Source organism: Manis javanica, chromosome 6 (genome assembly GCF_040802235.1).
Source record: "Manis javanica isolate MJ-LG chromosome 6, MJ_LKY, whole genome shotgun sequence".
Classification (NCBI taxonomy): Eukaryota; Metazoa; Chordata; class Mammalia; order Pholidota; family Manidae; genus Manis; species Manis javanica.
In genome coordinates, this window is record NC_133161.1 from 12,170,186 (window position 1) to 12,183,968 (window position 13,783).

The following is a 13,783-nucleotide window of genomic DNA, read 5'->3' on the forward strand; positions in this document are numbered from 1 at the left end:
TTGCATTTCATTATCAACGTGTCCACTGTCCATGAGCTTTTGGCGTGACAAGTGGCAGGGTACTTGTGGACTCTACCACTGGGCAAGTTCCAGCCCAGAAACGCTTCTTAGAGACTGAGATTTAGAACTCACTTAGCAACGACAGAGGACGATCAGTGCAGAGGCTGACAGCGGGCTCTGGGCCAGGGACCTCATGTGGGTCAACTCTTTCATTTTCTGAAATAGTCTAGGAGGTAGATGCTGGTGGACCCACTTACATACACACAAAGACACAGGTTGAAGAGGCCAAGTGATGCACTTTGTATACAGACAGATTCAAAACCAGATCTGCTTAAAGACTCAATGAAGCTCCGGGGCCTCCTCCACCTCCCTAGGACAATGGCATTTAGCAGGACGGACATTCAGGAGAGGAAGGCTTCCCAAGACCACTGCCCGCCTCGCTGGGGGACTTGGTCAGTCCCTGGAGCTGCCTTTCCTTAGTTACCCAACAGCTCTCACTGTGGGGACTCTAGTGCCTGGAAGCTCAAGGGTGGAGGGGAGAAAGAGTGGGTGTGTTTTCCACAAACCCAGTGGATTGCATAATTCATCGCAGACACAGAAATCAAAGATGTGCTTCATTGCAAACAGAACCAGACTGTTGCTGTCTTTGTGCTTACCCCAGGCTGCCCAAGGGGCATCTAGGCAGTAGGCCTCAGAGAGCCGTGCATGCATGTCCGGCCACCCTCGGCTCAGAACGCCACAGAACTCACAGGCCCTGGGGGCGCAGTCCGATCCTCCTCGCCCTAGCCTGGCTGGGGCAGACAGTCTTTGATCTACCTGCTTTCTTTTTAGGGCATGAGGAAGGCCTGCTCATTCCTTTCAGCGGTTTCCATTCTCTCTCTTCCAAGGGATGTTACTAGCAAGGAAGACACTCTTCAGATTCTGCCTTCCCATTTCTTCAAGCTCTCCGCTTACAAAACCTTCCCGCACCCATTCCGTAAGGCACTCACCCTTGGCCTGAACTTACTTTTGAAATGTTTTTCCGTGTATTTCCACCACGTCCAGGATGTGGCTGCTGCTTCTTTAATTCCACTGCTTACTCCGTGTTCCTGTTTCAGACTAAATCTCTGAAGTTCTTCTTGGACAGCATTCAACATCGTGGACCTCTGGACACAGGCTAATCGCTATCGTGAAGGTCACACACACATGCCCACTGGACTGCTATGCAGGTGTACCACAGAGGACCAGCATGGGCCTCTCCTCTCCTTCAGGGGTCCCACCCCCACTGGATGGTCCCCCTTTATGGCTGTCCAGCACCGTGGGCCTCTTCCTGTGTGGGGGGAATTGTCTCATCTATGAATCTTGGTGGGAGGCAGAGCTCACCTCCCAAAGGATAAACAAAGGCTCTGGGCCTGTTTCCCCAGCCCCCTCAGATGGTGCATTCACCTGGGATTCTGACCCTGGGGCTGTGGCCGGAAAGCAGCAGGGACCTGGGATTCATTCCAGTGAAGGTGGCAGCAGAGGCAGGGCGCAGACTGGACTCGGTGGGTGGCTGGCGGGGGGTGCGGGACTGGCTACCTAGCTGCTTTCTCCTGCTTGCATTACCTATTGGCAGCTCCCCACATCTCGTCCCCTCTGGGCACGAGCTAGAAACTTTACACAGGACATGGGTGGACAGGAGCTGTACCTCTACGTGAAAACAGATGAAGATGACTGTGAGAGAAACTTCTCTCCTCACTGACAGCTAGGAAATAGGCTGAGGGGTCAGGGGGTCCCCAGTAATGCCAACATCTCATTATGCTTTTTCTACAAAGGTACTAATGCCAGCCACAGGAGAAAAGGAACAATAGTTTCCTTTTTGTTCTATTCTGAATACTTCTCTTTTTTTTTCCCTCTCACCCAGCTCTGAAAGCACATACCTTTGGCTTACACATGCTTGAAACGCTTACTATTTCCTCCAGGATTAGTCTTTAGTCTGTTATCTACATAAGAGTTGTCCTATTTTTTTTCTATACAAAACCTGAGGGAAAAATATCGTTCTCTGTCAAATATACTAGCATTCCCCCTTCTTCAAGCAGACACAATCACTTAAAACACACAACATGATCTTCTTTATTTAATTGTTTAATCAGTTTACATTCCACAACTGACAGATTATTTTTTTTCCATGAACAAGTCATTTAATTAATTACCAGACACTTTTTTCTTCAATCGATGGAAATACAATATTTCTGCCAATTTGAAAAAGAAAATTGCAAGATGCAGTCAGTGTCAGTGAAGTCCCCAAATGCTCCTTGCTTCCTTAGTCCTTGCAAAGTCACAGGAACCTGGCAATTTCCCTTTTCATCCCCCCACCCCTCCCTGTCAAATTCACCTCTCAGAATAGCACAATCCTTTCAAGATCTGGTTAGGATCACCTTTCCTGTAATTAATTAATTATGAGAAGGAACAGACAGTACAATAGATCTGATAAGATGTAGCATTCTTGTTAAGATTAAACAACACATTTATTCACATGGTATCAGAACAAATTAACATAATATTTAATCTTATTTTAGCACCAATAACCACAGGACTTGCTACCTCCGGGGGCAGAGGTGTTGCAGGAACCCTGCAGTACACGCCACCCTTGTCTAACCAATCAGAAAGCACTATGCAAATTAAACATAAATAAATTTATACTGACTGAGCAATAATCTGGTGGACCATAAGCACTCCAGGTGTTTGAGAGTTTTGTTGGCCATGGTACCTGTCTAATGACCATATATAAAACATACTCACCAAATCAGCTCGTTTTCTTTTACTCAGAACACAGGGCTCAAAATGCATTTTAAACCAGCCAAACCTTGTCACTGTGAAGTGCTTTCAGAATGCCCAGGGATTGCTTGCTTGCGCTTTACTCTCTCTGCTAAGATCTTGCTTCTTGTCTTCGCCCCACCCCAACCAAAGAAGTTTCTTCAAATCTAAGGAAGGTCTCTGGGCAGAGAGGAGGGACGGAGCTTGCCACTGCCACCTAGGAGACTCAGTCTGCCCAGGCCCCTGCTCTTCCCAGCATATCCCCTGTTAGCATTTGACATTAAGATAGAAATTTAAGGACATTAAGGATTTGAGAAAACAACTCCAAATGTCAGTGAGATGTTATTACGAGGGGGCAGGACCAGACGGCAAAAGGCTGTGGAGATCTGAATGCTTGACCAAGAGAAGGCCTGTCTGCCCTCTGTCTCCACTGGAAGACACAGTGCATTGGGATAAGGGATAGTTGATGCTCTCATAACTGAAGAAGTGACCTGCTTTGGCCTCTAGAACTTCAAGTCATCCACACCATACCCTGGGGCCATGCGGACACCCTCTGGGGCAGATGTGACGTGTATTGCCAACCAGTGGCCCTTTCCTGTGACTAAGCAGGTGAAGCAGAACTTCCAGCGGCCAGGATAGCGGCCTGAACGTGGCTCCTGTGCTTTCCACTCTGGGCCAGCTCTCACCCCTAGCCTGCCAGCTCTGAGATCTGAATGACTCATGGGGCAGGGGATCCCATTCTGTTTCCTAACAGAGTCGAAATCTTTGCTGTCCTATATGGCAGCCAATAGCCACATATGGCTGTTGAGCACAGGAAATGTGGCTGGAAAAAAACAACTAAAAAAACTGATATGTTTTCTAAGAATAAAATTCATATTGGATTTCAAAGACTTCATTAAAAAAAGAGGGTAAAATATTTCTGTAACTTTTTATACTGATTCCATGTTGAAATGGTATTTTTGATATGTTAGGTTAAGTTATGTGTTAAGATTAGCTTCACCTGTTGCTTTGGAATTATAAAAAGGGAGCTACTAGAATATTTAACATCGCATATGTAGCTTACATCTCTGCTGGCATCACTGGTCCAAACTGCCTTCCCAAAGCTGGTCTCAGAGATGATCACCATGGGGCATCAGAGAGGACAAAGGGTGGGAGGGGAGGTACCATGGGGAGTGAGGGGTTAGCCCACTGCCTAGCTGGTGGGAACCCCCCGGGACACCTACTCTTCTCAGTGCTGGGGGAGGCAGATCTTTGTGCTATAGTATTACCCATTCCCTGTTCCTCTTTCCTACTTCCTCTTACTTCAGGGTGCCCTGCCTTTTGGGGGCCCTTCTCTGCTGCCATGCTAAGGACACTCTGGTGATTCTACCATTTCCCTTTCCAAAAGGTTCATCTTACCTCCACTGCCAACCTGCATCTGCTGCCCACTGCCTCTACCCCACCACCCACCAATGCTTTCTTCATTCCAGCTTGGAAGCATCCCGCAGCCGGACAACCGGCGTTTGCCATCACAAGCCGTGTTCTAGCTCCGAGATTACAAAGCAATGCATATCAGCATCTCCTTTGATACCCTTTCTCCTACCCCAGAGGCAAAGCTCTGTCCTTAAAAGGGGATCATCAAAGTGGGTGGGAAAAGGCATCTGAGAATGAAAAGGTAGGTCAAAGGCTTGGACTCCGAGCACAAACTGGCTGTGAGCTTGAGGTTACTCTCTGAGGAGTGAAAGAGCGCGGCTAGAGCAGCTGGGGGGAAGCTCTCAGAATGGACCTCGGTGCAGCACGCACACCAGAATGGGTGTGGGGCCTCTCTAAAAACAGCCGCAGAATGGCCAAGGAGACTTGGTGCCCCAGGAGCCCCGAAAGTCCCCCTGCTCCGTTTGGCTGAGAGGACGCTGGGACATAGTGAGGTAAGAAGATTCGATGCAGGTCCGGAGTGAGCCAGAGACCAAGTTGCTAAAGCGACCCCAGGAGCTGTTCTCCGTGTTAACCTTGGGGATGACCTTCACCCTGCAGAGTTTGATGACCTCCTTTCACTTTTTGGAAAACATTGAACTTTAAAAGCAAAAACCTTGAGAACAGAGAGTTCCAAGCAGACACTAGGGACTCTCAGAAACAACCAGAAAAAAACTTCTGTGCCAATGGCTTCCCTCCCTTCAAATCCCACCCAGAGTCAGGATTTCAGGGCAGTCCCCTAAGTCCTCAGAAAACTGAGGGCTACATCAATGCATTTGATCAGTCTTGATTCCCTCCCCCTATTTTCAGCTTCAATTTTTATTTGTACATTTTTACAGATAGTCTTGGATAGCAAAAGAGTCACACCACGGGTGGAAATGGGAAAGGGTGTAAGAATGAGTTCATGAAAGCTCTTTCTGTGAAAGGCATCATTACATCCACAACAACAGACACACCGACACATTCAGGCTACAAAGGGTCTACAGGCACCCGGGAAAGGAAGGGAAGGGCCCAGCCAGAGGGAGAAATGGGGACAGGAGAGAGGGACACAGCCTTCTCCAAGGAGCAGCGCCCAGTCCCTGGAAATGATACGGAAGGACTTGCAATTGCTCGTCTACACCAGCCACATCGAGGCTGGTGTCTGTCAAAGCGAGGCCAGGTTTGGGCTGCTGCTGTGCAACCCCGTTTCTGTTTCTTAATAGTAACAAACACCCCTTCCAGGTGGGCAGTTCCGCCGTTCCTTGTTGGGCACTGGCCCTCTAGGGAGCAAGGGCCTGGACTTCCCTTACAGAAGGTCTCACCATAACACTGAAACCCCATCCTCCGCAAGGCAGAAAGAGTGCAGACCCACTTGGAAGTGCAACCTTGTCTTTTTCCCAAACAGGATCACCCCAGAACGCTAGAGAATGCTCCATCCGGAGGACTTCCTTTAGGAACCCATGAGCTTCTGATGAAGCCAGCTGCTTTGCCAACTGACAAGAGAAAGAAAGACCCCAGTTCCTTGAAACTTGTCCCCACCTGAAACTTAGAAGGCCATTAAAATGTTTCAAAATCTGATTTGCTTCCACCACTTAAGCATGAACAGCTAGAAATAGTATTAGAAGGATGGTTTAAGAAAAAGGCATTGACCATGTGCCTGGGTTAACAGCTAACTGTTTTCAGCTCACGTGTGCTGTTTGCACCATATGCTACCCATTCCATCACCTCCGGGTATAATCAAAAGCGATTATGAGTGGCTTTGCAAAGTTGGCTTTGGACAAAAGGCAGGAAGCCTGAGAATGGGTAAGTTAAGAACTCCCTTCTCTGAGGGGCCTGAAGGAATTGAATCCTCGTGCTTAACTGGGTAAACAGTCCTGCTCTGGGGCCAAGAGGACATCTCACTCCAGGGGGCCTTCTGCAGCGAGGCCGGACACTGCCTGGAAGGATTCCACTCGGGGGCTCTGCTGCTGCAGGATGATCTGAACAGTGCATAATTTATGTGACACTTCATGTTCGCAAAGCATTTTGCCATCTCTTTGTCACCCTTAATATACCATGAGGTAAAGTGTTATCACTCTCCTCATTTTATAGATGAGGCAGTTCAAGTATGGAGAAGACAGAGTGCCCAGAGTCACACATCATTTGAGTGCACAGCTGAAATTACAGTAACTGTGTTATACAAGGGCAGCTTAATTAGTGAGTTAGTCGGGCTTCAGGGCTCTTACACCTATCGTCAGGTTGGCATGGCACTCAAGACAAAAAAGAAAGAAATCCCAAAGTAGGGATTTTTTACCTCTGTTCCACCCCTGCCCCTAAGCTCTGGCATTGAGCTTTTTCAAAAGCCTCTTTGCTCTCCGTGGGTGCTGAGCCCTGTGGGTCAACCCCATGCAGGTCAGCGTGGTCTGTGGTCATGGATGGCACTCCTGGCGCCGACTGCCCACCCAGAGACACCCACTGACTGGGGAGGGCGGGGTGATGGGGCCGTAACCACTGTGATGCCTCAGAGTGGTGGGATTATGAACAAACCTTTAGCTGTTTTTTGTATTTTATTTTTATTATTAATATGTATGTTTTCTATTATTATGTATGTATTGCATGTATTATTTAGAGGAAAAAAATTCAATAGCCTATAAAAATGTAGTGCAAGAACTAACAATGATGTTTAAGAGACAATTTGCACCATGGAGGCATCAGTGGAGAGATGGCAAAGCCCACCGAGTTGACTTCTTTGAGGGACACCAGAATCTTCTGCATCCATCAACTCAGGTGGACCTGCTTTATAGGGAAAGAAATCTGTTCCTTTCTTTAGGATTAGCACACATAATGTAGTGGGTGGGGGGCACAGGGAAGGCAGTATAGCACAGAGAAGACAAGTAGTGATTCTATAGCATCTCACTACACTGATGGACAGTGACTGTAATGGGGTGTGTGGTGGGGACTTGATAATGGGGGGAGTCTAGTAACCGTAATGTTGCTCATGCAACTGTATATTAATGATACCTATGCCGCCTAGACGACAGCAGAGAAGCCAGCCTGGCTGGTGTGTACCGACTGTTTTCATCTGCAGTGAGATCACCTCTCACTGGGACTTGTGAAGGGCTGGATGTGTCCAGGGTGATGGCTGGTCCCTGGAGCAGAGGGAACGTTTTCAGAAAAGCAGTTTCACTTAAGCTACGAGAATCCACCAAGCATCCCACACAAATGGCACCAAAGCCAACCACAGTGTGGTTTTCCGGCTCCTTCCCCCTCAGAGGCTTGAGGGTCACTTCCCGCCCAGAATAAGCCAGGTGAAGACAGAGCTGGTTCTAAGTGCCTCTGGGTGACGTGCCTGAGGATTCTGAACCTGACCCCGGTGGGCAGCTTTAGGGCCAAAGCGGCCCATCCTCCCGGAATCAGGACAGCGGCGTGTGGGCCCGTCGCTGTAGACCTCTTTTCATGGCTGTGGATGGACAGTAAGACTTAGGGCCCAGACTCAGTTTTGGAATTTCTTCTTCTTCCCTTGTCAAAAGGAAGGCAAGCGTGCTAGGGGGAAGCCCTCTCTCCGCGACGAGAGAACACCCAGTGCAGCACCAGGGCTCCAGGCGCTGCGCTGGGACATGCGGCTGAGGGGGGCTTCTCTGTGTTTGGTGGAGTTGCTGAATCTTTGTGACCCTGGGATCCCCGGAGTTGGAAGGGCACTGCTGTTGAAAGGCTAGGGGTTGAAGGAGGATTAAAGCTGGAACAGGCACACTTTAAAATTTCTTCTGTTTTGATGCCAGGGAGCCGCAGACCTCCTTAGGAGACCTACAGCCCTGGCAGATAAGGAAGGGGCTGCTGGGAGTACGTCAGCCTCTCCAGAGACACAGCCTCTAACCGCTCTAACTGTGCAAAGCTGATGCGGAGGGCAAGTGCAGTGGGTGGAGAGGAGAAAAGGAAACAGAAGAAGAAACCTGAACTCCCAGAACGGAGAGAGACAGCAATAGGCCCTCTTTCCAGGCCGACACCCCACTCCCATAGAGTAAGGAAGGAAATAAAAGCTGAAATGGCCTCCCTGGTCGAGGGGCTGACCTGGGGGAGCTCAGAATACAGGCACGGGCACAGACCTGTGTGTGCACTTGTGAGGGCTCGGTGCTCAGTGAGGCTGCCGCAGTCATATCCCACCAGAAGGTTGGCTTTTACTTTGATATGGAGTCAGCAGAGTCTGGCCTAAACTGTCTCTTGCAGGTTGGGGCCCCCTCTTCCTTCTCTTCTTCCTCAGCCACGTCATATAGCAAGAAAGTGTCAGTAACAGCTTGGACCAGCATGTCTTAATCTGGGGTGAGGCCTCTGTGCTGGAGGGATCAAGGCCACCTAACAGTTCTCCCCCTGGCCAGGACTTGTTCTCTGGGGCACCCACCCTAGCCTAGTAGCTGGGCTTTTACTGGCCCCAAGCAGGTTCAGATCCCCTAGTGTGTGCATCTGTACCTCTCTGGTCCCACTACCAAAACAGCAGCTCAAAGCTCCTGCTCCCCCGACAGTGGGTTGAGTCAAGGTGGTTTACTTCTTTCCTTGGAGTCTTCCTCAAATTTCAGGAAGGCTTCGAAGGGATAGGCCACGTGAGAAATCTATCATAAAGACTAGTAGTTGGAGAGCGTGCATGATCTGTTTATGGCAAGCATGGGATATAAATGAAGGCATAAATAATGGCAGGCTGGTGAAGGCAGTATCCTCAAACATGGTTACTTAAGAAAAGTTTAATTATTGATAGCAAATTGTCCGATATATAATTTCTCTCCCTATTTTCCTGCAACAGGAAAAGAGCTGGAATCTGGGTCTGGCCGCAGACTAGCCCTCTGCCCCAAATGGATGTGTGGGGACACCTGCCTCTCCCCGCCTGGCAGAGCCCACCAAAGGCTCTTAGAAGGAAGACACAGGCCTCTCCATCTGAGATACTTGTCACTTTTCTTCAAGCCCAAGTATGCCCTTCCCCTTAAGAGAGAAATCCAACTTTTCAAAGAAAAATTTTAAAAAATTCCCTATGCAATTGAAAAACTGGGTTTTCCTGAAAATTATTTTCCTCCTCATAGAATAAATCCTTTGTCTTAAAAAATCCTTAGAAGCTCAGTTAGAAGCTAACAGGATTTCCTGCTATACAACACAACTCCTCTCCCCACACATCCACATGTGAGGCCTGCAGAAGGTGACCAGTCTCACTGGCAAGGAAGTCTTGAATCGAACACTCACACCTGCGTCCAGGTACCTACTGACACAAACATACACACAATGCGCCAGAGAAATACTCACATACAGGGCCGCACATTCTGGCTATTCATGCACATGGGCTGTCCTACCCGGGGGTGAACTTTACACACACAGTCAGAAAGAGCAGATGAGGAGATAGGCAGGACTTGTGGCCTGGTGGACGGGAGAGGGAGAAGGTGAGTAGTTAGTAGGTGAGAGCAAGTGGAGGAGACACAAGAAGATAGAAGACAGGTGGATGAAACAGAGTGCGTGGGCGGCAAACTTCCCAAAGAGGACTTAGTTACGAAGCAACTGGATTCTTGGCTCACAGGTGACCCACGGCTGTGCAGCTCAGGGATTCTCTCCTTGCCTCCCGGGGCTGCTCAGCGGCTCAGGGTCACTGAGGTGACTGTCAGCGGCTCCTGTCTACTCTTTCTGGCAGACTCCTGTCCCTACAGCTTTCACAACTCTCTGGCTCTGTACCCTGCCAACACCTGCAGTGGCAATTTGCTCAAATGAGCCTGAGATGCTGGGCTGGATTTATGCCACCTCTATTTGGGTGCTAGCCACTAAGATGGCTATTTTGGGATTCATGGCCTTGAATATCAAGAGGAAAAGGAAGAAGATAGAAAGAGTTAAGAGTTCTCCATTGATTTACACAATATCATACAAACTTGAGCCCATGGGACATGGAGGTGTCCTCTGGACGTGACCCATTTTCCTTCATCTGTACAGAGGTCACCCCTAGGGAAGGGGGTAGATGTCCAGTGACAAAGGACAGCCTCCATGATGGGGAGTGAGATGTCCTGTTTGATATACATACCTATACAATAAAAACAGATGGACACTCCTCCCTTCTCAACTGCTCCCCCTCTTCTGTCATGGCTTTTGTGCCCAGCTGTGTCTTGAATTTTTAAAACTAAAGGACTAAATCCTGTGGTGTCCCACAACTGTGATGTGATGGGCCACAGGGGCCTCTGCCCAGTGGTTCTGTTCTTGGCTCTGCTCTCTGGGAATTTCAGTTGCACTCAAAATAATAGAGAAATTCAACACAGACGATAAAACCCCACACTCAGAAACCACCCCCGCCCCCCACACATGCCAGGGGGCTGCAGCTGCAGAACTGGCACCCAGAGAAGCCTGACCCTCATTATTCTCCCTGGGTCACGGGGCCTCCATCCTGGGCTGTGAGGCCCACACAAATGATAAAGAGACAACAGTCATAATGCAGGATTTCCACTTAAAAAGGTGAAAAAAGGAAACCACCCAAAGTGGCTGCACACATGCCCATACACACACCCACACACCCTTCACAGGGTGGCTCCCAGGCTCCGATCTGCCCCGGGGGGGTGCAGGCGGGTGAGAGGCAGGGTGGCCTCTTGTTTAACTGGGGTAAGGCAGCTGGAAGGTAAGACGGGGTTTTACTCAAGTGTCCTTTGACTGATGTGGATCTTGCCTCTCAGCGTATTGTTATCTCCCCCTTCCCACCTCTATAGCTTTGTCCCAAAGTTTGGCAGCAAAGAGAAAAACTTCCTTCTTAGTCTGTTTTCTCTTCCACTTCTTGTGAGTCACTGGTGGGCTAGGAAGGAAATCAGATTAGGAAGAACAGGAGAAGTGGTTCTGTATGGCCTCAAAGATTCGGTTACATCCTATGAACCAAGGGCTCTGTTTCTCTGTGACATGATTGGTGTTGGGCTGGGGTCCTCACCTGTGGCCCAGTGGATGGCACTTCCGTCTCCATCTTGCCGCTTCTGCCCACTGGCGCCATCCCCTCCCAGCCCCCATCCTCATGCGTGACAGGAATCAAGATGCTATGTGAGGGGTGATGTTCACTCTGTCTTCAAGGAACCATGGAGCCAAAAGTTAGGAATTGATGGAAGAGCCACACGACGGGTACGCCTTCCCCCTATTGGTGATGAGGCGACACGAAGTCTGACGAGATGCGGTGCCCGAGCCAACTCAACTCTACCTTGGTGCTGGCGTCGGCTGGGTTCAGTTTTGTTTTATATATGTATATTATATATATATTTATATATATATATATGTGTGTGTGTATGGGTTTGTTTTCAGCACACTGTCCCATTCTCGGGTCTGGATTTAGGGCAGTTGGTCCTCGGGACAGGTTGAACGGAAGGGGCCAAGGTACAGAAGAATCCCGAGATCAACGTGAGGCCCAGGCCCCCCCACGCACAGAACATGGACCATCCGTAGCCATGGCTGATGTCATCGGGGAGTCCATACAGGTAGCGTGGGTAGCGCGACAGCTCAAAGTTGATCCCGGCCACACAGGTGCACAGTGAGATGATGCAGAAGGTGCCTAGAGGGCAGGGGAAGACATAGGGGGTGGGGTAATGGAGAAGGAAAGGGAGGCGGAGAGAGAGAGACAGAGAGACAGAAGTGAGGTCGATTGCATTTTCTATCTTCTCGAGTAGAGAAATGAGAAGATCCAGGAAAGAGTAACCTGCTGACAAGATCAATATCTGGAAATATTCATGACGGGGAGAATTGGTATTAAGGAATCATGGCCTCCTGCCTCTTGAGAAATTGCTCAGTCTTGGACAAACTCAGCAAGTCTCTCATTTGGGAAAATACTAAATGGAAATCACAGTGGAGTTGCGTGCAGGGCAGAGCGAGGCAGAAGAGTATTCAGTTCAATTTTCTAAAGCACTGGAAATTCAGTTCTCCTTTGGAGAGGCAGAAAAGACCCTCTATGTTACTTCTTTAAAGAGAAAAACATCTTTATTCTTTTCTTTCCCATATATGTCTTACATATAACACTGGGTTTTCCTTTAACCCATTCACCAACAAGTTGTCCAAATCCTGGAAACCTTTTCCATTTTCCTGTAAGACAAGGTCTCCCAGAGCGTTCTCCAAGGAACTCTAGCCCTATGAGATATTCCCTTACAAAGGGGCAGCAGTCAAAAAACTCCGGGAAACTGTACATGACCTCTCACCCCTGAATATTCCTAACTCACAGTAGCGTAAGTTAACTCGTCTGCATAGTCTATGAGGTATTTCATGAATCTAATGATGTGGCCATCTCTTTAAAAAATATTGCTTACGTTAACCTCCAATGGTAAGGCTGCTGTAAGAGACAGAATGTTGTAAAAAGGTATAGAATTGTTAACCCATTTTTGACCAAGAGAGATATATGGGGTACCTGAAATGAGTTCAAGAGCTTTTTCTCAATATTTGCTGTGTCTTAGCTTCTTCTGTCAGCTCAGATATGAGGGCAATGGCCTGTTAAATTTGGGGAGGGTGAGTTGGGTCGATGGAAGGAAGAAGAGAGAGAAGCCTATTTTAAGGCAATGGGAACAGGACAAGGGGCATTATATTCATTATAAGACCTCTTGCTTCCTGAAAGCCAAGTTATTTCAGCATCCAACCTTATTTCTTCTAGGCCTCAGGCCCACGAACTTGCACTAATTTAGATGGCCAAGGAGGCAGCAGTCACAGCTGACATTTATTAAGTGTTGTGTGCTAAGAACTGTGTGAAGTGCTTAAGATGTTATCGAGCCTTAATTTCTCAAAACAAATCTATGAGGTAAGCTATATTATTATCCCCATTTTTCTGACTGAGGAAATTGAGGCCCAGAAAGGTTAAGCCATCTGCCCAAGATAACACAGCAAATAAATGGTAAAGTCAAGCTACACCCACCCCCAGGCAGGCTGATCCCAGAGTCTGCAGTCTTACCCTCCTCGCTGTAAGACTGGTGCCATGCAGGCTGAGTCCCTTCACGGGTCCCCCCTGCTGTGCAACTGGCTTCAAGGTGAATTCTATACCTCGCAGTCTGGGGCAGGGTGGTCTGGAGTCCTGAATGGCTTATGAAAGTGGACTGCTGGGCCCTACACTGCAGTTTCTGTTTAGTAGGTCTGGGTGGGGCCTGATAATTTGTATTTTTGATAAGTTCTTGGGTGACACTGATGATGCTGGCCCTGTGACCACACTTTGGAACCACTGGGCTAGAAGAAAGGTTTTATTGGGCAGAGATGAACCTTAACAGCCCAAAGGTCAGATGGCAGAGGAATACAAACAAATGGGCAGTGAACGTGAAATACACTCAATTCTACCAATAACCAAAGAACTGTAATAAAGAACAGCAGAACAGTAACAAGAACAGTAGAAAGAAGGTAGAGTAACAAAGCATAATTTATCAAATGAGCAAAGTTTTGTTTTGCTTTGTTTTTTAATGATCATCTCCAGAACAAGCACCGGAGCAGTGAAATGGATCATCCCACAGACTCTAGGATGCCTCTAAGGTGGTGCTTCCCTTACAGGAAGGGGGTCATTACAATATTCATACCTTTTACCTAATGACTTCATTTTAGCCTAAGGAAATAATCCCACTTGGGGAAAAGATTTAAATACGAACATGTTCAG

The 13,783-nt window shown here is 48.3% G+C and overlaps 1 protein-coding gene across 1 annotated transcript in view; it reads right to left on the bottom strand.

Annotated features, from left to right (window-relative positions):
- Window positions 1-2,067: 2,067 nt before the first annotated feature.
- The window catches only part of TMEM178B (transmembrane protein 178B), a 355,371-nt gene continuing 343,655 nt past the window's right edge, over window positions 2,068-13,783 (bottom strand). Inside the window, exon 4 of the mRNA XM_036994567.2 lies at window positions 2,068-11,719. Within this exon, the coding sequence (XP_036850462.1) occupies window positions 11,469-11,719 (251 nt within the window). The 3' untranslated portion in view covers window positions 2,068-11,468. The remainder of the gene's footprint in view (window positions 11,720-13,783) is intronic.